The sequence below is a fragment of the Ranitomeya imitator genome, chromosome 4, assembly GCF_032444005.1.
Source record: "Ranitomeya imitator isolate aRanImi1 chromosome 4, aRanImi1.pri, whole genome shotgun sequence".
In the NCBI taxonomy this organism is placed as follows: domain Eukaryota; kingdom Metazoa; phylum Chordata; class Amphibia; order Anura; family Dendrobatidae; genus Ranitomeya; species Ranitomeya imitator.
In genome coordinates, this window is record NC_091285.1 from 233,019,211 (window position 1) to 233,046,222 (window position 27,012).

At 43.4% G+C, this 27,012-nt stretch overlaps 1 protein-coding gene and 1 long non-coding RNA gene across 4 annotated transcripts in view; both read right to left on the reverse strand.

Moving 5' to 3' along the window:
* Positions 1-7,333: 7,333 nt before the first annotated feature.
* Positions 7,334-12,840, reverse strand: LOC138674049 (uncharacterized). The gene is made up of 3 exons (XR_011320449.1): positions 12,778-12,840; positions 9,134-9,289; positions 7,334-7,878 (listed from the first exon to the last, which is right to left on the reverse strand). It is a non-coding gene; the product is annotated as an uncharacterized lncRNA (long non-coding RNA).
* A 1,628-nt stretch (positions 12,841-14,468) lies between these two features.
* Positions 14,469-27,012, reverse strand: part of ACSS3 (acyl-CoA synthetase short chain family member 3) — a 298,198-nt gene continuing 285,654 nt past the window's right edge. For 2 of the 3 annotated variants that reach the window (XM_069764424.1, XM_069764422.1), the window contains exons 12-17: positions 20,784-20,847; positions 20,557-20,638; positions 20,349-20,471; positions 19,970-20,069; positions 19,685-19,860; positions 14,469-14,947 (exon numbers count right to left, since the gene is read on the reverse strand). In XM_069764424.1, coding sequence (XP_069620525.1) covers positions 14,879-14,947; positions 19,685-19,860; positions 19,970-20,069; positions 20,349-20,471; positions 20,557-20,638; positions 20,784-20,847 — 614 coding nt within the window. In that variant the 3' untranslated portion in view covers positions 14,469-14,878. Of the gene's footprint in view, positions 14,948-19,684; positions 19,861-19,943; positions 20,070-20,348; positions 20,472-20,556; positions 20,639-20,783; positions 20,848-27,012 lie in introns of those variants that run through there. The other variant, XM_069764423.1, reaches the window with a different exon arrangement.

Consider the following 27,012-nt stretch of genomic DNA (forward strand, 5'->3'; position numbering starts at 1 on the left):
TCTTAAATTCTGTTTTTTTGGTTTTTATATGTCCATATTGATAATGAAGATTTTTCTGGATGAAGAAGGTGGTGTCTTCAAGATGGCCACTGGAGAGTGCTCTAGGCTCGTAATACACTCTACTAGTTTCCATGGAGATTCGGAATTTTTGTCAGAATAGTAAAGTTTAGCACAGGCTGTCAGTAACATTATGAAATACGATGAAAAGCTGACATCTTCCATAGCCCATGAACCTGACCAACCGGCATGACTATGGTGAAACGAGACCACTAGATAAAACACATTGTTCATAAAAGATCACACATACAATAAATCTAGGAGAAGGTTTGTAATGTTTTTCATTTTATATACTGAAACGACACTATTTTTGGAACCTGTTTCATATTACAACTGTAATCCCAGTGCTGAGGCCTTTAGCTTTTCTTGATACTTTCCGTAATGCCTTACTGACATCCGCTGTACACACGGCCAAGATCTGCTCAAACATCTTCAGATGGAGCGGAGCTCTACCAATGAAACTGTAACCACGTAAAAAGTGACCAGTTTTTGCTCTTATTTTATTCATTCTGCTCCCCTGAGTATTCCGTTTTTTTTTGTTTTTTTTTAAATCTGCCATATGGTTCCAGAGATATGGGCCTTTTTATTAAGTGCTAATTTGTTATGGTCTTTATCAAGGGGATGCTGCTCAAAGTGTTATAATACCGAGCAGCCTAAAGAAAAGCCCCCAGATAATCCTGTAAGCCAGGGGTGTCAAACTGCATTCCTCGAGGGCTGCAAACAGGTCATGTTTTCAGGATTTCCTTGTAGTGCACAGGTGATAATTTAATCACCAACTCATTATTTGTGTGATGCAGTACAAGGAAATCCTGAAAACATGACCTGATTGCAGCCCTCGAGGAATGCAGTTTGACACCCCTGCTGTAAGCAACGCCCCCTTGTAAAGACGATAAAAATGATCACTAAATAAAATGGCTGTTATGCCGGATGTGCAAAAAAAATAAAAGAATCACTTTTATCATAGTTCTCATCCTCGTAATATATTGCAGTCATCATATTATATAGCACTGTACCCTTACAATTGCTCATTTTGACTTTCTACCCAGCTAATTCTTCTCTTTTTTTGTAGAAATAGGAAGTCTCTTGTCCAAGTACGACTCTTTCCTCTGTTCAATTCCTGACCCAGCTGCTCCCTCCTTCCCCACCCCCATAGACTTTTGCAGTGACCCATAACTCATGCAGAGAAAACTGACCTCCTGTTTCTACATAAAGTTTAGAAGGATTCTGCTAGTCAATTTTTAATCAAGTGATTCATAGACCTAATGGAAAACAGGAAATTAGCTGTGTAAAGGCAAAATGAGCAATTGTAAATACACAGTGCTATATAATATGATAACTGCAATATATTAAGAGGACACAAATTCTGATGGGAGGGCTTTCTTTAATTGAGTAGATTTGTTTGCTACATTTAGTCACGCATGCAAGGTTTTTTAGTGCTGTAATTTTGCAGAAATTGTATTGGAAATTGCAACAGAACAAACATTAAGGCTGTGTGCACACGTTGCCTTTTTTTTCGCTTTTTTTGTGGTTTTTCCCAATAAAAACGCCATAATCCGCAAAAAAACGCATACAATAAGCATCCCATCATTTAGAATGAATTCCACATGTTTTGTGCACATGATACGTTTTTTTTCCGCGAAAAAAACGCATCGCGGTAAAAACCGCAGCATGTTCATTAATTTTGCGGGTTTTTTTGCGGATTTCCCACTACAAAATGCATTGGGAAGTGTCCGGAAAAAAATGCGGCAAAACCGCATGCAGATTTCTTGCGGATTTCTTGACTAAGGCTATGTGCACACGTTCAGGATTTCTCGCAGAAAATTCCTGAGAAAAAACGGACATTTTCTGCAAGAAATCCGCATGCATTTTTGTCGCTGTTTTTTCCAGACATTTCCCAATGCATTTTGTAGTGGGAAATCCGAAAAAAAAAACCGCAAAATTAATGAACATGCTGCGGTTTTTACCGCGATGCGTTTTTTTCGCTGGCAAAACCGCATCATATGCACAAAACATGCGGAATTCATTCTAAATGATGGGATGCTTATTGTATGCGATTTTATAGCGTTTATATCGGGAAAAAACGTGAAAAAAACGCAACGTGTGCACACAGCCTGAGGGCTCATTCAGTGGTCTGATTTTTCCACATATGAAAAAATGGACAGATCACTCTGATCAGAGTTGAACAGGGTGTGGTCCGAGTCTCACCTGATTTTCTAGTATGTGGAGAGCTTTTCTTTTAAGAAAGTTTCATCACCTTTCCCTTTCTGACAGGATGTGAAAATCGGACCACATTCGGATTTCAACCAAGTGCGGTCCAATTTTTTTTCACGGACCCATTGACATCCAAAGAAAGATCTCCAAAATCCCGAAATTTAAACATAACTGGCTACGTCATAAACTGTGCGCATTTATAAAAAAAAAAAAAAAATGTTTGCACATTTGGCTGTAGTTCTCCAATAGTACACCTGTATATGCTATATGAATACAGAGGCCTGATAATGTTTTGAACAAAAATTAAAGATTATCCTTGTGTCAAAAACATATGTTAAACCAAATTATGGTAGGGCATGGGATGTGGTAGAGTGATGAAAAAAATGATTTGCAAAAAAAAAAACGTGAGCCACTAGCAGCAGCAACACTACGGTCACTGCCGACAGAAGCTGTACCAACGGTAGTACCAAACACAGGTTAGGCTGCCGTCACGCTAGCAGTATTTGGTCAGTATTTTACATCAGTATTTGTAAGCCAAAACCAGGAGTGGGTGATAAATGCAGAAGTGGTGCATATGTTTCTATTATACTTTTCCTCTAATTCTTCCATTCCTGGTTTTGGCTTACAAATACTGATGTAAAATACTGACCAAATACTGATAGTGTGACGGCAGCCTTACACTTAGTCTCCTTTGGCAACTGGTGAGGAAGTGGAGGGCGTAATGGAATATCTCTCAAACCACTCATCTTAGTCAAAGCAGGATGATGTAGCCAACACCATCAGCTGGAGTCCGTGTTCTGCCCGGTCCATCTCCTGCACCGCCATAACACTTAATGTTATACAGAGTGGGACCTCCATTCAGTCAATGACACGTTTCTGTTCTTTCTCATAGTCTCCTAGCCCACGGCATCCTGGGGGCTCTGGAATATACTACACCAAAACAATATCTTCCAGTTGATTTATTGAAAAATATGAGGAATCAGGTTTTTGTTTTCCAGATGACAAAGAGATGGAACACATGAAATTATTATGGAGCTGTGTTGATGGCTCTGCCAGTGGTAGTAGCTTTCTGATCCAAATCCTAAATCTCAAGGTGGGAATGAGGTGTTGGTGAGTGGGGGTGGGAGAGTGGAAAGGAGCTCAGGCAATTTCCCACACAGAAGCAACTGTCAACCAATTCGCAGTGCTAATTGTTTCTTCCAATCTCCACCTCTAGGTGACTGACTAACCCTTTCTATGCCAAAAAAATGAAAAATCTGATAGGTCTCCTTTATGTACAGAAATAAAATGTTTCGTAGCCCCAGAATAGCCTGAATTATTGTTATTTATATTTGCTATGTGTTCTGAAATTCTTTTTTTGATTTTCCTTGTGGTGTAACCTATATAGCAAATGTTGCAAGCCTTACATTTTATGCAGTATATGACGTGGTCAGAATCACAATTAATAAATGATTTTATATTATAAGTAACATTGTGATTCGAGGAAAAAGTAGTTCTTTTGTTGTCTGCAAATTGGCAGACATTACATCTGTTGCCAGAACATTTAAAAAAAACTTTTATTGATAGCCATGATGTGGGAGTTTTTTCTGGCGCACCATACTGGGAGACCATATATTCCCCAGTGTGCAACCTCTCCTGGCCACTACTCTGCATCCATTCTGAAGAACTGTGCATAAAGATTTATCCTGATTGACTACAGGGAGATATTTAATAATGATCTGTTTAATTTTATTGTACTGACTGCTATAAGCGGTAGAAAAAGTAATCTGCGTTTTCAGGAGCCGCAGTTGCATTTTCACTGTCAGAATACAATAAATCAGCACGTGGAATTTTGGAAACATGTCTGAATGCATGTCTTATATTAGATTGTTTATATCCCCTATCAAATAATCTATCAGAAATAAGATGACTTTCCTTGTGGAAACTTTCCTCAATAGAGCAAATTCTTCTCGCTCTCGTGAGCTCACCCCTAGGAATGGCATGAATGGTATGTCGAGGGTGTGCGCTTGAAGACATTAGGATTGTGTTTCCAGAATTGTCTTTTCTATAAAGAGAAGTATTAACCCTATGTGTTGTATTGCTGCCTGTAAGGAGCACATCCAAGAATGAAACCTCGTTTGATGGAATGCCGCTGGTGAAACGCAGGTTACACTTGTTGTTATTCAAATAGAGCATGAAATCAGAAAACTTAGTCACACCCCCTTGCCAAATTAGCAGAATATCATCCACAAATCTCCCATACCAATTAAGGTATGGGAGAAATGGATTATCATCTGTGAATATGTACAGTGGGGCAAAAAAGTATTTAGTCAGTCAGCAATAGAGCAAGTTCCACCACTTAAAAAGATGAGAGGCGTCTGTAATTTACATCATAGGTAGACCTCAACTATGGGAGACAAACTGAGAAAAAAAAATCCAGAAAATCACATTGTCTGTTTTTTTAACATTTTATTTGCATATTATGGTGGAAAATAAGTATTTGGTCAGAAACAAAATTTCATCTCAATACTTTGTAATATATCCTTCGTTGGCAATGACAAAGGTCAAACGTTTTCTGTAAGTCTTCACAAGGTTGCCACACACTGTTGTTGGTATGTTGGCCCATTCCTCCATGCAGATCTCCTCTAGAGCAGTGATGTTTTTGGCTTTTCGCTTGGCAACACGGACTTTCAACTCCCTCCAAAGGTTTTCTATAGGGTTGAGATCTGGAGACTGGCTAGGCCACTCCAGGACCTTGAAATGCTTCTTACGAAGCCACTCCTTCGTTGCCCTGGCGGTGTGCTTTGGATCATTGTCATGTTGAAAGACCCAGCCACGTTTCATCTTCAATGCCCTTGCTGATGGAAGGAGGTTTGCACTCAAAATCTCACGATACATGGCCCCATTCATTCTTTCATGTACCCGGATCAGTCGTCCTGGCCCCTTTGCAGAGAAACAGCCCCAAAGCATGATGTTTCCACCACCATGCTTTACAGTAGGTATGGTGTTTGATGGATGCAACTCAGTATTCGTTTTCCTCCAAACACGACAAGTTGTGTTTCTACCAAACAGTTCCAGTTTGGTTTCATCAGACCATAGGACATTCTCCCCAAACTCCTCTGGATCATCCAAATGCTCTCTAGCAAACTTCAGACGGGCCCGGACATGTACTGGCTTAAGCAGTGGGACACGTCTGGCACTGCAGGATCTGAGTCCATGGTGGCGTAGTGTGTTACTTATGGTAGGCCTTGTTACATTGGTCCCAGCTCTCTGCAGTTCATTCACTAGGTCCCCCCGCGTGGTTCTGGGATTTTTGCTCACCGTTCTTGTGATCATTCTGACCCCACGGGGTGGGATTTTGCGTGGAGCCCCAGATCGCGGGAGAGTATCAGTGGTCTTGTATGTCTTCCATTTTCTAATTATTGCTCCCACTGTTGATTTCTTCACTCCAAGCTGGTTGGCTATTGCAGATTCAGTCTTCCCAGCCTGGTGCAGGGCTACAATTTTGTTTCTGGTGTCCTTTGACAGCTCTTTGGTCTTCACCATAGTGGAGTTTGGAGTCAGACTGTTTGAGGGTGTGCACAGGTGTCTTTTTATACTGATAACAACTTTAAACAGGTGCCATTACTACAGGTAATGAGTGTAGGAAAGAGGAGACTCTTAAAGAAGAAGTTACAGGTCTGTGAGAGCCAGAAATCTTGATTGTTTGTTTCTGACCAAATACTTATTTTCCACCATAATATGCAAATAAAATGTTAAAAAAACAGACAATGTGATTTTCTGGATTTTTTTTTCTCAGTTTGTCTCCCATAGTTGAGGTCTACCTATGATGTAAATTACAGACACCTCTCATCTTTTTAAGTGGTGGAACTTGCACTATTGATGACTGACTAAATACTTTTTTGCCCCACTGTAGGTTTCTTCCCACCATGCCATAAATAAAACGGCTAAAGATGGGGAGAATTTAGACCCCATAGGAGCACCCATGGTCTGGTTGAAGTACTCATTTTGAAACATAACAAAATTATGCTTAAGTAAATAATGTAGAGACGCAAGAATGAACCATTTCAATGAATCTGAATAGCTACTATACTTACTTAGATGATGTTCAATTGCTGTCATAGCCAAAGAATGGGGAATGCATGAATATAAATTTGTGACATCGCAAGTTACAAAAGAATAATTATGACACCATTGAAAAGTATCAAAAACCTTTAAAACTGTTGAGGTGTCTTTAAGGTACCCTGGAATTCTTGGGATCAAAGGTTGGAGATACTCGTCAATAGTGTTGAGCATTCCGATACCGCAAGTATCGGGTATCGGCCGATACTTGCGGTATCGGAATTCCGATACCGAGATCCGATATTTTTGTGATATCGGGTATCGGTATCGGAAGTGTAAAATAAAGAATTAAAATAAAAAATATTGTTATATTCACCTCTCCGGCGGCCCCTGGACATCAGCGGGAGGATCCGGCGTCCGGCACGGCTTCTTTCTTCAAAATGCGCGCCTTCAGGACCTGTGGAATGACGTCCCGGCTTCTGATTGGTCGCGTGCCGCCCATGTGACCGCCACGCGACCAATCAGAAGCCGCGACGTCATTCCTCAGCTAAAGTCCTAGAATGAGCGCCTTCTAGGACCTGAGGAATGACGTCGCGGCTTCTGATTGGTCGCGTGGCGGTCACATGGGCGGCACGCGACCAATCAGAAGCCGGGACGTCATTCCACAGGTCCTGAAGGCGCGCATTTTGAAGAAAGAAGCCGTGCCGGACGCCGGATCCTCCCGCTGATGTCCAGGGGCCGCCGGAGAGGTGAATATAACAATATTTTTTATTTTAATTCTTTATTTTACACTTTAATATGGATCCCAGGGCCTGAAGGAGAGTTTCCTCTCCTTCAGACCCTGGGATCCATGAGGATACCTTCCGATACTTGATGTCCCATTGACTTGTATTGGTATCGGATATCGGTATCGGCGATATCCGATATTTTTCGGGTATCGGCCGATACTATCCGATACCGATACTTTCAAGTATCGGACGGTATCGCTCAACACTACTCGTCAATCAAATGACTGAGGTTTTCATTAAGGGAACCCATCCCAGAAATTATAGGTCGTAACGGTGGGGGAAAAACGTTTTTGTGCGTTTTTGGGAGCCCATGGAAAATGGGAGTAATTGAATGTTCAGGCAGTAGCCATTTGTAAATCTTATTGCTGATAACCCCCAATCTCTGTGCTTTATTGAGTATTTCAGTCATGTCATATTTAAAGGATAAAGTGGGGTCAGATCTTAAAGAAGTATATGTGCTAGTATCCTGTATAATAGACATTATCAACTTACAATACAAAGCAGTGTCTATGACTACTATACAGCCCCCTTTGTCTGACTGGCGGACTGTCAAGTTGTAATTACGTTGTAAATCTCTAACAGCCTGAGATTGGTCTCTACTCAGGTTACTTCCATGGTTTGCACTCCGGGTTTCAGCGTGTAATTTTTTCAAATCTTGTTCGACCAGAGTCTGAAAAAGGTCTAAGGCAGGAACCCTTGATTGGAGGGGATAATATGCCGGATTAGATGAAAGCACCTGCACATCCTCGTCCTTTATTTTATTCTCGGCAAAATTTTCTTCCTGAAGAGAAGTTAAAGTGAGTAAAGTACATTGTTCCATAAAGGAAAGAGACGCATTATTTTCCCTGGTACAATATGATTTTTTTCTGCCAGAATTGAGGTCATTTTGATTGTCTGAAAAAAAATGTCTTTTAACAGTAAGAAGACGAGTAAATTTATTGACATCTTTGATAGTCTCAAATAGATTGAAATTGCCAGTGGGAACAAAGTTTAAACCTTTAGCTAATGTTTCAATTTGTGTAGAGGATAGAATGGTGGGAGTCAGAATTATAAGGCCATGTTCACACAGTGCGTTTTTTTCTGCGGAACCGCAGCGTTTTTGCCGCTGCGGTTCCGCAGCTGTTTTCCATGCAGGGTACAGAACAATGTACCCTATGGAAAACAGGAACCACTGTGCACATGATGCGGGAATCGGGAAAAAAAGCCGCGCTGAATAGCCGCGGTAAAAAAGAAGTACCATGTCACTTCTTTTTTCGGAGCCGCAGCGGTTCTGCACCCATAGACCTCCATTGTGAGGTCAAACCCGCAGTAAAACCCGCAGATCAAAAATATATCTGCGGGTTTTATTGCGGTTTGTGGTGCCGAACCGCTGCAGCAGGAAGAGCGGGGAAGCGGGCGGAAGTGCGTGGGAGGAGTGTGGCTGCCCCGATCCCACACCCCATGCTCCGATGCCCCCCCCGTGCTCCGATGCCCCCCCCCCCGTGCTCCGATGCCCCCCCCGTGCCCTAATCTCCCCCCTTATACTTACCCAGCCTCCCGGTGTCCGTCCGGCCGTCTTCTCCCTGGGCGCCGCCATCTTGCAAAATGGCAGGCGCATGCGCAGTGCACCCGCCGAATCTGCCGGCCGGCAGATTCGTTCCAAAGTGCATCTTGATCACTGAGATATAACCTATCTCAGTGATCAAAATAAAAAAAATAGTAAATGACACCCCCCCCCCCTTTGTCACCCCCCCCCCCCCTTGTCACCCCCATAGGTAGGGACAATAAAAAATTAAGAATTTTTTTTTTTTCCACTAAGGTTAGAATAGGGGTAGGGTTAGGGGTAGAGGTAGGGTATTTTCAGCCATTTTAACCCTAAAAAACTTCCTAGAAAACACACAAACTCTGCATAGAAAACTGCATAAAAAAACGCATAAAAAAACGCATCAAAAAACGCACCAAAAAACGCACCAAAAAAAGGACCTGCGTTTTCTGCAAAGAGCTGCGGTTTCAGTCCTGAAAAAAAAAGGAGGGAAATCAGGAACGTGTGAACATACCCTAACACTGTCCAGATGCTGACTCAATACTGATGTCTGCGTTTCCTTTCCCTCCTGGGATATCTTCTCCATTCGTCTCTTGCGGGCTCTCCTGCCCCCCCTCCTCCTCCTGCGTTTTTTGATATAGCAGTGCTGTGAACGTGTCTGGCATCTGCACTGGAGAAAGACGCATCTGTTTCACAATCTGATGGATTATACTCCGATGAAGAAAAAGACACAGATTTTCTACGTGCATATTCAGATTGACGCCAATGAGGTTGGTTTCTGAGTATAGGCTTGGGTGTATTATCAATCCGTTTCTCCATGAATACACTTTGTCATTTTTATAATAAAAAAATTAGCACTGCGGGAAGCCTTTTGGATTCTGACTTTAGACACTAAACATCCACACGGTATGAATTACAGGAATGACCTTTTTTATATATATTGAACTAACAGATAGATTTTGCGGCAATTTAAAGTATATATTTATGCAATTTCAGTGTATTTGAAATAGGAGAAAAAAGTCTTGTTATGTGTGTTTAGCTGCAGCCTTTTTCAATACAATTGATTGCCATGTCTGTGATTGGTTCTTCAGTGGCGTAGGAAGGGAGGTGCGGGGGGGGCGGTCCACCCCGGGCGGCACAATGCAGGGGGCGGCCGGCGCTGCAGAAGAAAAAAAAAAAAAAAAAAAAGACGCCCCTTTAAATCTTCGGGCGGCGCCGTCCGCCGCCACGACCAGGGCCAGCTCCCCCCACCACCGGACCCCGCCCCCCGCTCTATACTCACCTCTCCTGGTTCCTGCGGCGCCGGCAGCTACAGCGTCCTCTGACTCTGCGACGTCTCAGAGCAGAGGGCGCGATGACGTCACTACTGTGCGCGCCGCTCTGCCTCTCTGTCCTGAGCGTCGCAGAGCCGGAGAGACGCTGACTGCACCGGACCTGCGCTAGGAACGGGAGAGGTGAGGATTTTACTTTTTTTTTTTTTTCTTTATGTCTGACTGTCTGGGGCTGGGGCAATGCTGGACACACTGGGGCAATACTGGAGACCATGGGGCAGATTGCTGGACACACTGGGGCAGTACTGGAGACCATGGGGCAGAATGCTGGACACACTGGGGCAGTACAGGAGACTATGGGGCAGATTGCTGGACACACTGGGGCAATACAGGAGACCATGGGGCAGATTGCTGGACACACTGGGGCAATACAAGAGACCATGGGGCAGATTGCTGGACACACTGGGGCAATACATGAGACCATGGGGCAGATTGCTGGACACACTGGGGCAATACAGGAGACTATGGGGCAGATTGCTGGACACACTGGGGCAATACTGGAGACCATGGGGCAGATTGCTGGACACACTGGGGCAATACAGGAGACCATGTGGCAGAATGCTGGACACACTGGGGCAATACAGGAGACCATGGGGCAGATTGCTGGACACACTGGGGCAATACAGGAGACCATGGGGCAGATTGCTGGACACACTGGGGCAATACTGGAGACCATGGGGCAGAATGCTGGACACACTGGGGCAATATAGGAGACCATGTGGCAGAATGCTGGACACACTGGGGCAATACAGGAGACCATGGGGCAGATTGCTGGACACACTGGGGCAATACAGGAGACAATGTGGCAGAATCCTGGACACACTGGGGCAATACAGGAGACCATGGGGCAGATTGCTGGACACACTGGGGCAATACTGGAGACCATGGGGCAGAATGCTGGACACACTGGGGAAATACTGGAGACCATGGGGCAGAATGCTGGACACACTGGGGCAATACAGGAGACTATGGGGCAGATTGCTGGACACACTGAATACTGGAGACCATGGGGCAGATTTCAGGACACATTGAGGCAATGCTGGAGACCCTGGGCAGACTTCTGGACATACTGGGGCAATACTGGAGACCATGGGGCAGATTGCTGGACACACCGGGGCAATACTGGAGACCATGGGGCAGAATGCTGGACACACTGGGGCAATACAGGAGACCATGGGGCAGATTGCTGGATACACCGGGGCAATACTGGAGACCATGGGGCAGAATGCTGGACACACTGGGGCAATACAGGAGACCATGGGGCAGATTGCTGGACACACTGGGGCAATACTGGAGACCCTGGGGCAGATTTCTGGACACATTGAGGCAATGCTGGAGACCCTGGGGCAGACTTCTGGACACACTGGGGCAATGCTGGACACTGGGGCAGATTGCTGGACACACTGGGGGTAATATGCTGGACACACTGGGGCAATGCTGGACACTGGGGGTAATATGCTGGACACACTGGGGCAGACTGCTGGACACACTGGGGAAAGGCTGGACACTGGGGCAGATTGCTGGACACACTGGGGGCAGTGCTGGACATACTGGGGCAGATTGCTGGACACACTGGGGGTAATATGCTGGACACACTGGGGCAGATTGCTGGACAACATGGGGGTAATATGCTGGACACACTGGGGCAGATTGCTGGACAACATGGGGGTAATATGCTGGACACACTGGGGGCAGGACTTGAGGCATGGGCAGAATGTAGATACGGGGCATGATTGGAGACACGGGGCAGGATTGGATCATGGGGCAGGACGGATACGATGGAGGCTGGTGGGGCAGGATGTGGAGATCATATGGGGTAGAATGGATACTCATGAGGGCAGGATGCGAGAACATATGGCTGGAGCCAGGAATGAGAAACGGGGCCAGGGTGGGGAATATTATTACCATAGGGGCTAATTAAGGGATATTATTACTGCAGTGATGTATTTATTTTGTTTTTTGAGTATACTGTTTTAAATGGGGGGGCGGTCCTGTTACTGTGCAGAGTGACACTATATCACCTTTTTTTCTTCATGTGATGTAATGTAGAAGTTGTGAAAAATTAAGTAATGTGTTCTGCAAGCTGAGCTCGAGATAACTGTGTTATTTCCTGCAGAAACGAGTCCTGGCTGGAAGGAATGATGGCGGTCTGTGCTGGCTGAAAGATGAAGGACTTCACCTAGAGACGTCACTGGTGAGTCAGTGTTACCTATACACTGACACTATACACTGTATACTATATAGAGGTCCTGTGTATAATGTCACCAGTGATCTCTGTATTACCTCTACACAGACACTGCATACTAAGTACAGATCTCCTGTGAATACTGGCACTTATGGTGATAGTATTGTGGGTTTTTTTTTTATTACTGATCAGTATTGTAGTATTCAGTCACTATGTGGTGGTAATATGTGGTCTGGAAATGGTGTTGTGGTATTTGTCCCTTGTATGTAGTATTATTCGGTCACTATGTGGCCTGGTCATGGTGTGGTGGTATTAAGTCACAGGTGTGGCATGTGGGGGTGACACCATTAGGCCCAGTTTAAGTTCTACAAAACAGGAAAACCGTTTTTGGTAACCTTTGTGTGTATTGAGCCGGGGGGGGGGGGGGGCGCCAAACTCGGGAACAGCCCCGGGCGGCAAAAGCTCTAGCTACGCCTCTGTGGTTCTTTGCTATATATAAACCTGTTCATCTAGATGGTATTAGTTCCTATGACTAAGGGCGCCGTGGTGCGCCAGAAACGCGTCAGGCAGAGAAAGTCTCCCTCTCTCTTTTTTAATATTGTTTTTTAAAATGCTTCAATAAATTTTGGATATTTTACTTACACTGGATGGACGTGCTGGATATTCCCTTTTCCTTTCTTCTACTTCAGCTGAAATCACCAGCAGGTACTGCACCCACCAGCTACATTCATTTGCAACGGCTTACAGATGCATGTCTCGGCGTGTCAAGCTCCTAACTTTCCCTCTCCCCCCCCCCTCCTCTTTTCTTGAATGTCAACCAATTCAGGGATGATAATGATGATTCTCCGGAGGACAAGACGTGGGAACCTGACATGGGTGCCAAGGTTGTAAGGTCATCAGTGGAGGAGGGTGTTGGCTTTGGTGATACACAGTGTGACAGCTTGTGGCTAAAAGATACTCAGGCAAAATCTCAGCTCTGAAGCAAGTGATCTCAAACATACTGATGTTGGAGGAGACTCATCGGTGCCTGAAGGGTCTGGTAGTGGTAGTGAGGGGTCAAATATGCAGACTTCTCCTGTGTGTTCTTTTGCACTTTGCTGAAAGATGATTCTTTGGCAGACTGCATGCTCTGCAAGAGGAAAGTAAGCCATGGATGTCTTGGCTCATGTGGACTAAGAACGACGGTAACATATGAGGCAACATACATTACTTGTTTGGCAAAAAGTTAAAAATTAGAGCAACCTTCAAGTTGTCCTCCTCCCCATCTCACCACGTTCGTCTTTATGTCAGCCAGATCGGACCCTCAAGATGTATCTGGTCAGAATCGTTGTCACCACTATCTTTGTCACCCACCACTACTGCTGGCCATACTACTATACCTCATTTTACTTCGGTCTCAATGGCAAATATCCATCCCTAATTGTGTGTTGGGTACACAAGTGTATTCTCCCATCTGCTGGTTTGTTAATTAAGCTCTCACCTGGTCAAGTTATTGTTGGTGCAGTTGCTGTCATACTACTTTATGGTGTCTGCTGCCTTTCAAGAAATGATGGCATGCCTTGATGGAAGATATCTAGCAACATAATTTCTTGCATAAATAGCAGGAGAACAAATGCCTCGCTCTCAACTTGTTTTTGAGCACCAAAGTGCACTGCACTGCAGATACCTAGAGCAGCAACTGTGGGAATAGGGCATTTTAGCCTCTGTAGAATAGAGCGTCAATACGAATGTTTAACCACCGCTCTATTCATTCTCTATGGGGCTGCCGAATGCTGTGCTTGTCCGTCTATAGATAGTGATTGGAGTGACAAAAATCCAACCAGCTGTTCCATTTTGAGGTCGGACCTTCACCAATCAGTAAGTTATCACCCATCCTTTTAAATAAAGGGAATACCTTAAGAGCCGAAAATATTGCAGCGTTTAGGGTGACCTTTGCTTAATATTGTGAATCTGATTCTAAACATATTGAGGGGAACTTATGATAAAAACATTTCAGACAAAGTAAAATGAGTCAAAGGCTTGATCTGTCTAAAAATAACAAAATCAGCATCATGTTAAGTGCTGCCTCTCGGCTGCTCGCAGTGGTCTTTGCTGACATGGCTGCTAGGGTGTCCTCATTTCTACAGCATGAAGCCAACAATGGACTCTGTGGTTTTGTGCCATGTTATCCAGAATTAGAAAAACATGGCTGCTCTCTTTCAAAAACATCACAACCCCCGACCATATTAGTGGTATTACAACCTATGATGTGAAATACCAAGCGCAGCCTAAGTTTATTGGGGACGCTGTTTCTGTAGTGAAAGAAAACAAAAAAAATAACAATCACAAAAATGAAAAATTGCTGTATTTAATATGGGCATACTACATAGTCAGTGTCAATCATTGGAGAGCGTAAATCAGGATTCCACGTAACAATGACATAGTAAAGAGCACAGTCCTGGGGAAATAGAGATTGAAGTTATTTATTTAGTAATATTTCTACGTGTCTGCTTATGTACACAAATGTAATGTATATGCTGTCACTGGATACAAACATATACTGATGTATCAAAAAGAACGGCGCAATATCGTAACAATCCTTACAAGTATGGTAGATAGAAAATTCACGGAGAAACCACAAGTTTTTCTAGTTCCAGTTATCAACCTAAAATGGTTACATTTTGCGCTTCCAAGAGTGGTTCTTGTTGCCTCTTTGTACCAAAGAGATTTAGGCCATTTAAGAAAAAAAATGTGTCTTATTGATTCACAGTCCCGCTTGTACAGCTTCTTCAATATCTTTAAAAACCCCAGGGTCCTCGATGGTTGAACCAATCTGGAAGAAAGCAGTACAGTTAGAAAAACCTTGACATTTATAACCGGTTTTTATTTTTAAAGGGAATTTAGCACTATGTTATTTGCAATAATTAAAACTAGATCACTAGACACTTTGTCTGGTATGTTCATATTTTGGGGTTTTAGATTAAATTTTTTTGTATAATGCCAGACTATATACAGTATAATATATAAGTTAGGGAAATAGCGGTCTCGTAGGAGCGCTGTGAGGACAGCAAAGGAATTGAAAAAGGAAAGCAGGATTCAACGCAGCTCCAGCCGTTCACCTTCGAGAAGGAACAAATGAAACTTGAAAAAACAAGCACGGTCACAGGAGCGCTGAAATGAAGCCAGGACAAAAATATTGGTGTAAACCACAATGCGTTTCAAAGGTACCTCGTCTTCATCAGGTGGAAGTTTATTGTGAGTGGACAGGAAGGGGTATTTAAGGGCAGTACAACCAATCAAAATTAACATTCAATCAAACAAGTCACATGATAAAACACATGATAAAACAACACAACCAAATGAAGTGCAAAAACACAAATGACTCCATTAAAAGAATTAAAAACATCATAAAACTAAACACATATCATGTTAAATAAAAGATAAAAAATATTTTAAAAAAAGGCTAAAATGAGCTCAGAAAGGAAAAATTACCTAATAACATTCATAGTGAGATTTAACCCCTCGGGAGCCAACGTGCCCAATTTGAAAATCCAGAAGCTTTCCCTTTTAATAAGACTACCATAACGGTCAGACACAGTCCCCAGAATAAAATCTATGATAGTAAGGGTATGTGCACACGTCAGGATTTCTTGGAGAAATTTTCCTGACAAAAACCAGACATTTCTGCCAGAAATCCGGATGCGTTTTTTGTGCGTTTTTTGTGCGTTTTTTCCCTAATGCATAGAATTGTGGGAAAAACGCAGAAAATCCACAAAAATAATGAACATGCTCATTTTTTAACCGCGATGCGTTTTTTTCGCGGAAAAAAACGCATCCATGTGCACAAAACATGCAGAATGCATTCTAAATGATAGAATGCATAATGTATGCGTTTTTAATGAGTTTTTATAGCGTTTTTAGCACGGAAAAATGCGAAAAAAACGCGAAAAAACCTGAACGTGTGCACATGGCCTTAGTTTAAGAGATTCCGTGTTTTTTTAGTGTGCAATTAAAAAATGTTTGGACAGACTGTGCAGCAAGAAACCGTTCTGAATATTTTGACGATGTTCGTTCAATCTTGCATGCATAGTCTGTATGGTGCGGCCCACGTACTGAAGACCGCAGCCGCATTCTATCAGATAAACTACAAACATGGATTGACAGTTAACATGATATTTACTTTTATAGCTAGTGCTGGTGGTGTTGGATTTAAATTCTGTAGACCTATTTTGGATGGATCTGCAGCACAGGCATTTAGCTGTCCTGCAGGAAAAGCACCCAGCATTCTCAACCAGCTGAACCGTGGAGGAAATGTGGGGACTTCTAGTGGTATTGCTGGGTGCACCCAGATTACAGAGTGTACGACGCCTTCTAAAGATTGTTCTGGGATGGACAGGGATGTGGCCAGAAAGGATGGGGTCCTTTTTCAATATGAACCAGTATTTCCTTAGAAGTTTCTGAATCGTCGTATGAGATTGATTAAAGGTCTACGGGGAAGTGCTTTGACCTGTGAAGAGTTCATTGTGCATGGAGGGGAAGAAAGTGAGATGTGCAAAGTAATTTCAGAACGCATTTATTTTTTCTTTTACAGAGCTCATAAACCTCCCTTCATTTCACACACCTTTAGAGTACAATAATAAAATTATGGCAGCCTGCAGCCACCACAAGGGGGCACTAAAACGCTTATGATCCCAAGGTTTAGTAGGAGTATATATATATATATATATATATATATATATGTGTGTTAAGGCCCCGTCACACATAGCGACGCTGCAGCGATACCGACAACGATCCGGATCGCTGCAGCGTCGCTGTTTTGTCGCTGGAGAGCTGTCACACAGCTCTCCAGCGACCAACGATCCCGAGGTCCCCGGTAACCAGGGTAAACATCGGGTAACTAAGCGCAGGGCCGCGCTTAGTAACCCGATGTTTACCCTGGTTACCATCGTTAAAGTAAAAAAAACAAACGCTACATACTTACCTACCGCTGTCTGTCCTCGGCGCTCTGCTTCTCTGGTCTGGCTGTGAGCACAGCGGCCGGAAAGCAGAGCGGTGACGTCACCGCTCTGCTTTCCGGCTGACCGGCGCTCACAGCCAGACCAGAGAAGCAGAGCGCCGGGGACAGACAGCAGTAGGTAAGTATGTAGCGCTTGTTTTTTTTACTTTAACGATGGTAACCAGGGTAAACATCGGGTTACTAAGCGCGGCCCTGCGCTTAGTTACCCGATGTTTACCCTGGTTACCAGCGAAGACATCGCTGAATCGGCGTCACACACGCCGATTCAGCGATGTCAGCGGGACCTCAACGATCAAAAAATGGCCCAGGCCATTCCGACACGACCAGCGATCTCACAGCAGGGGCCTGATCGCTGGTACGTGTCACACATAGCGAGATCGCTACTGAGATCACTGTTGCGTCACAAAACTTGTGACTCAGCAGCGATCTCGCTAACGATCTCGCTATGTGTGACGGGGCCTTTAGAATAACTGAGCAGCTTGAAAGAAATTTTGACTCCTTTGTATTCATCAGTTTGTTTAAGCTATTATCATTTAATGGAGCCACTGTAATGACAGTTGTCTGTCACATGTTATAAAAGACTGATTTCTTACATCAGTCCTGTAGAGTTTCAGCCTCTTACATATACAGTATACATACATTTACTTTATTTATTTTTTTCCTTTTCATAATTAGAGAATTAAAGAGAACTTGTCACATTGTACATGCAGTCCAATCTGTGGACAGTGCGTTATACTGAAGGAGAAGCTAAACAGAATGATATATAGGTTTGCTGGAAAGATTCTGTACAACTTCTATTTTATTCATTGAAATACATGGTGTTTATTGGCATGTGAGTCCAGTGGGCGGTCCTATCAGTGATTGACAGCGATCTCTACATGCACAGTCATACAAGGAACACTGTATACCTGAGTCCAGTGGGCGGTCCTATCAGTGATTGACAGCTATCTGCATCCACAGTCATACAGGGAAGACTGTATACCTGAGTCCAGTGGGCGGTCCCATCAGTGATTGACAGCTATCTCTGCATGCACAGTCATGCAGGGAAGACTGTATACCTGAGTCCAGTGGGCAGTCCTATAAGTGATTGACAGCTAATTCTGCATGCACAGTCATGCAGGGAAGACTGTATACCTGAGGCACAGTCCACAGTCACCTGAGTCCAGTGGGTGGTCCTATCAGTGATTGACAGCGATCTCTGCATGCACAGTCATACAGGGAAGACTGTATACCTGAGTCCAGTGGGCGGTCCTATCAGTGATTGACAGCGATCTCTGCATGCACAGTCATACAGGGAAGACTGTATACCTGAGTCCAGTGGGCGGTCCTATCAGTGATTGACAGCAATCTCTGCATGCATAGTCATACAGGGAAGACTGTATACCTGAGTCCAGTGGGCGGTCCTATCAGTGATTGACAGCGATCTCTGCATGCATAGTCATACAGGGAAGACTGTATACCTGAATCCAGTGGGCGGTCCTATCAGTGATTGACAGCGATCTCTGCATGCACAGTCATACAGGGAAGACTGTATACCTGAATCCAGTGGGCGGTCCTATCAGTGATTGACAGCTATCTCTGCATGCACAGTCATACAGGGAAGACTGTATACATGAGTCCAGTGGGCGGTCTTATCAGTGATTGACAGCTATCTCTGCATGCACAGTCATACAGGGAAGACTGTATACATGAGTCCAGTGGGCGGTCTTATCAGTGATTGACAGCGATCTCTGCATGCACAGTCATACAGGGAAGACTGTATACCTGAGTCCAGTGGGCGGTCCTATCAGTGATTGACAGCGATCTCTGCATGCACAGTCATACAGGGAAGACTGTATACATGGGTCCAGTGGGCGGTCCTATCAGTGATTGACAGCGATCTCTGCATGCACAGTCATACAGGGAAGACTGTATACATGAGTCCAGTGGGCGGTCCTATCAGTGATTGACAGCGATCTCTGCATGCACAGTCATACAGGGAAGACTGTATACCTGAGTCCAGTGGGCGGTCCTATCAGTGATTGACAGCGATCTCTGCATGCACAGTCATACAGGGAAGACTGTATACATGGGTCCAGTGGGCGGTCCTATCAGTGATTGACAGCGATCTCTGCATGCAGTCATACAGGGAACACTGTATACATGAGTCCAGTGGGCGGTCTTATGAGTGATAAACAAAACAACAGGTGTTTCAATTAATAAAATACAAGTTTTAAAGAAACTTTTCCCAGAAAAATGTAATTGAATCTGATCAGCCCCTGCTCCATAACATTCTGCCTGCAGTTCAGATACCATATTCAGATCAGGCACCACATGTCCATGTACATAGATATTGGAAGCTAATTCTCCAGAATAGGCATCAGCGATTATGTGATCAGTAATCTTTGTGTCTTACCCACAAATGTCCTATAGCGTGCACACGTGCTCTGTACAGTGACTAAATTATACCAGAAAACACTACTAATGCGCTTTACCATCCAGACGGATCATTCGTTTGTTCAATCGTATACATTTTGCATCTCACATTATGCCAGTCTGGCATTGTTGGCTGACCTTGTACGGCTTGCCATTAGCTAGTGCAGAGAGAGTAGAGCGCGGTATCTTGCCAGAACGGGTTTTAGGTAGCTGCTTTACAATGATCACTTTCCGAAATGCTGCGACAGGCCCAATATGTTCCCGGACTAGTAACACTATTTCCTCGGTTAGTTTGTCAGTTGATTTTTCAACACCTAAAATAAATCATATGTATATTAGGTAATGTGCCATACTAAAGACCGATGTAAGGAAAGAAAAGGAGAAATACAGTGCTTACCGTTTCGTAGGACACACAGTGCTTACCGTTTCGTAGGACACACAGTGCCAGAGGAATATGTCCTTTCAAAGGATCTTCCAAACCCACTACAGCACAGTCTGCCACCGACTTATGGAGTAATATAGACTACATAAGAGTGAAAAAAGGGAAATGTATACACTACATTATGTCATGAATTGTAAATTTCCCAAATTGGTAATAAGTAGGACATAAAGGTCCAACTACAGGCCAACTGTAGGGTAAGCCATCTCCTGCCAGACATTAAATAGCATTATTATAAACGATATCATCTTCTCATATGAATTCAAGTACACAGTAGATTTTACATCATGGACATGTGTACTACATATATAGCTGTACACTTTGTACCACTTCTAGGTAGGAAACGTAGATAGGTTGACCAACCTCTTCAATGGCGCCTGAAGATAACCTATGTCCAGCAACATTAATGACATCGTCAACCCTTGACAATACATACACGTATCCATCTTCGTCCATGTAGCCTGCGTCCATTGTGTCATAATATCCCTAATAAATATAAAAGACAAATTAGAAGAACAGAACAAAAATATTTGTATGTGTCTATTTAACAAAGTCTTAATGTTATATTTACTGGGAAGTTCTTAAAGTAGAGGCTTTTAAATAATTCTTCATTTTTCCAAAGAGACGAAAAAGCCCCTGGTGGCAACGGTAACCTAAAGCAAAAAAAGAATAGAGAATTTGAGTGTTACCATCAGTGAGAAACTGATTTTTCCTCAGGTGTCACTGTAGTTGCTTCTGTTTTCCTTTTATGGTTTTTTATTTTTTACAAATAAAGGTACAAAAAAACAGATCACTTACTTAACTACAATATTCCCCAGAGTGTTTGGCTTCACTTCTTGCATTTGGCCGTCCAATATTTTAACTGCAATGAAAACATCACGTGAATTTAATAAGCTTTTTATATACTATACTAGATGGTGGCCCGATTCTAACACATCGGGTATTTGAGAATATGTCTGTAGTTTATTTATGAAGATGTAAGAATAATGTAATGAATACACAGGATTTTCCGGGTAAAATATATACATTATCAGTGAAGCGGTGTTTAAATCCAGCACCAATATCACAAATTGGTCGACTGTGTCGAAAGCAGAGGACAAGTCGAGAAGGAGGAGGATGGAGAACTGTCTGTTAGCTTTGGCTGTAAGTCATTAGTAATTTTGGTCAGAGCAGTTTCGGTGGAGTGGTGGGGGCGGAAGCCAGATTGGAGGTTGTCAAGGAGAGAGTTAGATGAGAGGTGGGAGGAAAGTTGACCATGGACATGCTGCTCAAGGAGTTTGGAAGCAAACGGGAGCAGTGATATGGGGCGATAGCTGGGCATAGCAGTTGGGTCAAGGTCAGCTTTTTTGAGGATGGGTGTGATGTGGCATGTTTGAAGGCAGAGGGGAAAGTACCAGAAGATAACGATAGGTTGAAGAGATGGGTTAGGGCTCGAATGAGCATGTTAGTGAGGTTGGGGAGCAGGTGGGACGGGATGGGGTCAAGTGCACAGGTGATGAGGTGTGATTTGGAAGAGGTGAGTAATTTCTCCTTCAGTGATGTTGGAGAGGGAAGTTATTGGGGAAGGACAGAGGTCTGGTATATGGAGTGGTTGGGGTGGTGGAACAGTAAAGATTTGCCTTGTTTGGTCGATCTTGTTTTTGAAGCAGGTGTCAAAGTCCTCAGAAGAGATGAGGGGAGTTGAAGGTGGCAGTGGGGGGCGGAGGAGAGAGTTAAATGTGCTGAACAGTTGTTTTGGGTTGTAGGATAGTGAAGATACAAGGTTAGTGAAATAGGTCTGTTTAGCAGAATTAGACGATTATATAGTAGATACCAGATGCATTAGAATCGGGCCACCATCTAGTATTCATATAAACATTGGTGCTTACATTTATGTTTTAACCCATTGGACACACTGCCATTGTTTTTCTCCTGTCTATTTTAAGAGTCAAAACTTTATTAGTCATCTATCGCTGTATGACAGCTTGTTTTCTACAGGATGACTTATAGTTTTCAAAGACACCATTTATTTTGCCATATGATAAACTTAAAAACGGGGAAAAATTTTATTCTCCCTTACACATGTCCTCCATTTTGTTCTCTCCCTCACAGACTGTCCGCCATGTTATTCTCTCCCTCACACACTGTCCTCCATGTTATTCTTTCCCTCACAGACTGTCCTCCATGTTATTCTCTACCTCACAGACTGTCCTCCATGTTATTCTCTCCCTCACAGACTGTCCTCCATGTTATTCTCTCGTCCACAGACTGTCCTCCACGTTATTCTCTCCCTCACAGACTGTCCTCCATGTTATTCCCTCCCTCACAGACTGTGCTCCATATTATTCTCTCCCTCACAGACTGTCCTTCATGTTATTCTCGCCCTCACAGACTGTTTTCCATGTTATTCTCTCCCTCACACACTGTCCTCCATGTTATTCTCTCGCTCACAGACTGTCCTTCATGTTATTATCTTCTTCACATACTGTTCTCTATGTTATTCTCTCCCTCACAGACTGTCCTCCATGTTATTCTCTCGCTCACAGACTGTCCTTCATGTTATTATCTTCTTCACAGACTGTTCTCTGTTATTCTCTCCCTCACAGTCTGTCTTCCATGTTATTCTCTCCCTCACACACTGTCCTCCATGCTATTCTCTCCCACACAGACTGTCCTCCATGTTATTCTCTCCCTCACAGTCTGTCCTCCATGTTATTATCTCCTTCACAGACTGTTCTCTATGTTATTCTCTCCCTCACAGACTGTCCTCCATGTTATTCTCTCCCTCACAGACTGTCCTCCATGTTATTTTCTCTCTCACACACTATCCTTCATGTTATTCTCTCCCTCACACACTGTCCTCCATTTTATTCTCTCTCCCTCACACACTGTCCTCCATGATATTCTCTCCCTCACACACTGTCCTCCATGTTATTCTCTACCTCACAGACTGTCCTCCATGTTATTTTCGCCCTCACACACTGTCCTCCATGTTATTCTCTCGCTCACAGACTGTCCTTCATGTTATTATCTTCTTCACAGACTGTTCTCTATGTTATTCTCTCCCTCACACTGTCCTCCATGTTATTCTCTCCCTCAGTCTGTCCTCCATGTTATTCTCTCCCTCACACACTATCTTCCATGCTATTCTCTCCCTCACAGACTGTCCTCCATGTTATTCTCTCCCTCACAGTCTGTCCTCCATGTTATTCTCTCCCTCACAGACTGTCCATGTTATTTTCTCTCTCACACACTATCCTTCATGTTATTCTCTCCCTCACACACTGTCCTCCATTTTATTCTCTCCCTCAGACTGTCCTCCATGATATTCTCTCCCTCACACACTGTCCTCCATGTTATTCTCTCCCTCACAGACTGTCCTCCATGTTATTTTCGCCCTCACACACTGTCCTCCATGTTATTCTCTCCCTCACACACTGTCCTCCATGTTATTCTCTCCCTCACAGACTGTCCTCCATGTTATTCTCTCCCTCACAGACTGTCCTCCATGTTATTCTCTCCCTCACAGACTGTCCTCCATGTTATTCTCTCCCTCACACACTGTCCTCCATGTTATTCTCTCCCTCACAGACTGTCCTCCATGTTATTCTCTCCCTCACAGACTGTCCTCCATGTTATTCTCTCCCTCACAGACTGTCCTCCATGTTATTCTCTCCCGCATAGACTGTCCTTCATGTTATTCTCTCCCTCACAGACTGTCCTCCATGTTATTCTCTCCCTCACAGACTGACCTCCATGTTATTCTCTCCCTCACAGACTGACCTCCATGTTATTCTCTCCCTCACAGACTGTCCTCCATGTTATTTTCTCTCTCACACACTATCCTTCATGTTATTCTCTCCCTCACACACTGTCCTCCATGTTATTCTCTCCCTCACAGACGGTCCTCCATGTTATTCTCTCCCTCACAGATTGACCTCCATGTTATTCTCTCAAACACACACTGTCCTCCATGTTATTTTCTCCCTCACAGACTGTCCTCCATGTTATTCTCTCCCTCACAGACTGTCCTACATGTTATTCTCTCCCTCACAGACTGTCCTCCATGTTATTCTCTCCCTCACAGACTGTCCTTCATGTTATTCTCGTTCTAGTACATGTATGTAGTTTATTTATGAACACTGATTGGTCGAGGCCGGTCGGGCGCGACCAATCAGTGACGCAGGATTTCGGTTACAGACAAACAGACTCTTAGACAATTATATATATATACAGTGGCATATAAAATTTGTGGCAGAGTTCTGGTGCTGTATTCATCTACTAATGATGGTTCTGGTGACATTCATGTACTGTGGTGATTGTGGTGATATATTCATGTACTGATGGTGATTTTAATGATGCATTCATGTAGTGATGGTGGTTCTGGTGATGTACTTTTGTACTGGCAGCGGTTCTTGTGATGTACTCCTCTGCGGCTATTGATTTTGATCCTGTAAATATTTTGCATTGTACGATGTTTAATGTACAATTCAATGTTAACTTGTCAAGTAATGTGATACGTGGCTAGGTGCTAGGCAGGGGAACGCTGGACTACCCGGTATATAGGAATCACGATATTCATCCCACGAGTTACGGCGGTGAGATAATTTGTACTTTATGTTTGGTACTATATGTTTGATATTTTATACCGCATGGCACCGCTTTGCACACCTATGTTTGTATTAGGAATTCCCTATAGGGGTACAGCTTATTGATATATATGCAAGGGTGTGTATCAGGTGGATCTGGATGTGTATTATGTTTCACATTGTACAGTTAACTTAAACAGCTAGTTACCTTCTCATCGATCGTTTCGTGCCAATAACTTATACTATTAAGGGTATTTTTTCCGGCCCCCTGGGTGTTTTTTGTATTATATATCCTGTAACTTTGTTTTTAATATTTTTTGTTTAATAATAAATGTTTAATAATAAAAGTATATTTTATCTGTATTCTATGGTTCTCTTCATTGGGGCTCAATACTTAATTCCACTGAGCTGCCGAGTTGTTGTTATAGGTTTATAAAGTACTAGCTGAAGAGCCCGGCATTGCCTGGACATAGTAATTAACTGTGGTTAGTTATAACAAATTCTAATGATTATATTGCCCATAAAGCACAGCTCTTTGCCTTTATAGTCGCCTCCTCTGGCAGCACCCCACACTCCTCTTCCATATACAACTGTAAACACTTGAACCCGAGAGAAATTGCACGAATTGCAATAAAGCATATCGTATATATAGCCTACTTCTTCTGCAGCACCATACTTTTCCCCTTTAGACCTCGTTCACACGTTATTTGGTCAGTATTTTTACCTCAGTATTTGTAAGCTAAAACTTGGAGTAAAACAGAGGAAAAGTATATTAGAAACACGTCACCACTTCTGTATTTTTCTCGTGGTGTTGGTTTATAAATACTGAGGTAAAATACTGACCAAATACTGAATGTCTGAATGTGGCCTTATACACAGCCTCCACCTGCAGTGCCTTACTCTTCTCAATACACAGCCTTATACTGCAGCAGCACCTCCCTTCTCACATGTTACCATCATGCCTCTCACTTTCCCCTCACACCTGTCATTTTGACCTCACACCTGTCATTTTCTGATCACTCCACTAGTTTCCGCTTAACCCTCTCATTTTCCACTCACACCTCTTCATTTTCCCCTCACACCTCTCATTTTCCCCTCACTCCTCTCATTTTCCACTCACACCTCTTCATTTTCATTTTCCCCTCACACCTCTCATTTTACCCTCACTCCTCTCATTTTCACCTCACTCCTCTCTTTCCCTCACACGTACACAGCAACTTCCTGTTATGAGCACAGCGGTATAATCCATGAGGCTCCTTCCTTTCCCTTGACGTCATGCCTCGCAGGACCAACTCCATTCAAGACACTACGGAGCTAGATGTGGCCTGTGCCTGCCGTGCACTGATATTCTGAAGGCGGCAGCCCTAATTGTAGCTCGCAGTGGCTGGAACATCGCAGCCGGTGAGTTTTGCAGGATGGCTTTCAAGGTGAATGTGTCTCCGCCCATGTGCGCAAGCAGTGCGGGTCGTGTGGAGTGAGTGTGGCTATGTGGAGTGGACGGGGCCATGTGGAGTGGGCGTGGCTTGATACACACATACATACACTACATACACTCAGCTTGATTGGCCAGCTAACTAGAATGACCTTAACCCCATAGAAAATCTATGGAGTATTGTCAAGAGGAAGATTAGACACCAGACCCAACAATGCAGACGAGCTGAAGGCTGCTGTAAAAGCAACCTGGGCTTCCATAACACCTCAGCAGTGCTACAGACTGATCGCCTCCATACCACGCTGCATTGATGCAGTAATTGATGCAAAGGAGCCCCGACCAAGCATTGAGTGCATTTACTGAACATACATTTCAATAGGCCAACATTTCGGATTTTAAAATCATTTTTCAAGCTGGTGTTATAAAGTATTCTAATTTACTGAGATAATGACTTTTGGGTTTTCATTGGCTGTAAGCCATAATCATCAACATTAACAGAAATAAACACTTGAACTAGATCACTCTGTTGGTAATGGCTCTATATAATATACGAGTTTCACTTTTTGTATTGAAGAACTGAAATAAATTAACTTTTTGATGATATTCTAATTTAGTGAGATGCACCTGTAATTTCCACTGGGGGGGGGGGGAAGAAAACTAAAGTCATGGGGAGAGGAGGGTAGGCTAAGAGACACATATGCTGTGGCACACCCAAATCTAAAGATGAGGGCGATAAGTAACAAAAATTTTCATTTTTTTCAGGTTATTTATTTTATTCATTTAAACAGCACCATTAATTCTCAGTGCTTTACATACATACATAATCATCACTGTCCCCATTGGGCTCACAATTTAAATTCACTATCAGTATATCTTTGGAGTGTGGGAGGAAGCCAGAGTGCCCTGTGTAAAACCACACAAACTCCTTGCAGATGTTGGCCATGGTGGATAGGACCCCATTGCTCCAAGGCTACAATGCTATAAGTCACCGTGTACCTGTTATTGTGTGTTCAGGTGGCTGTACAGA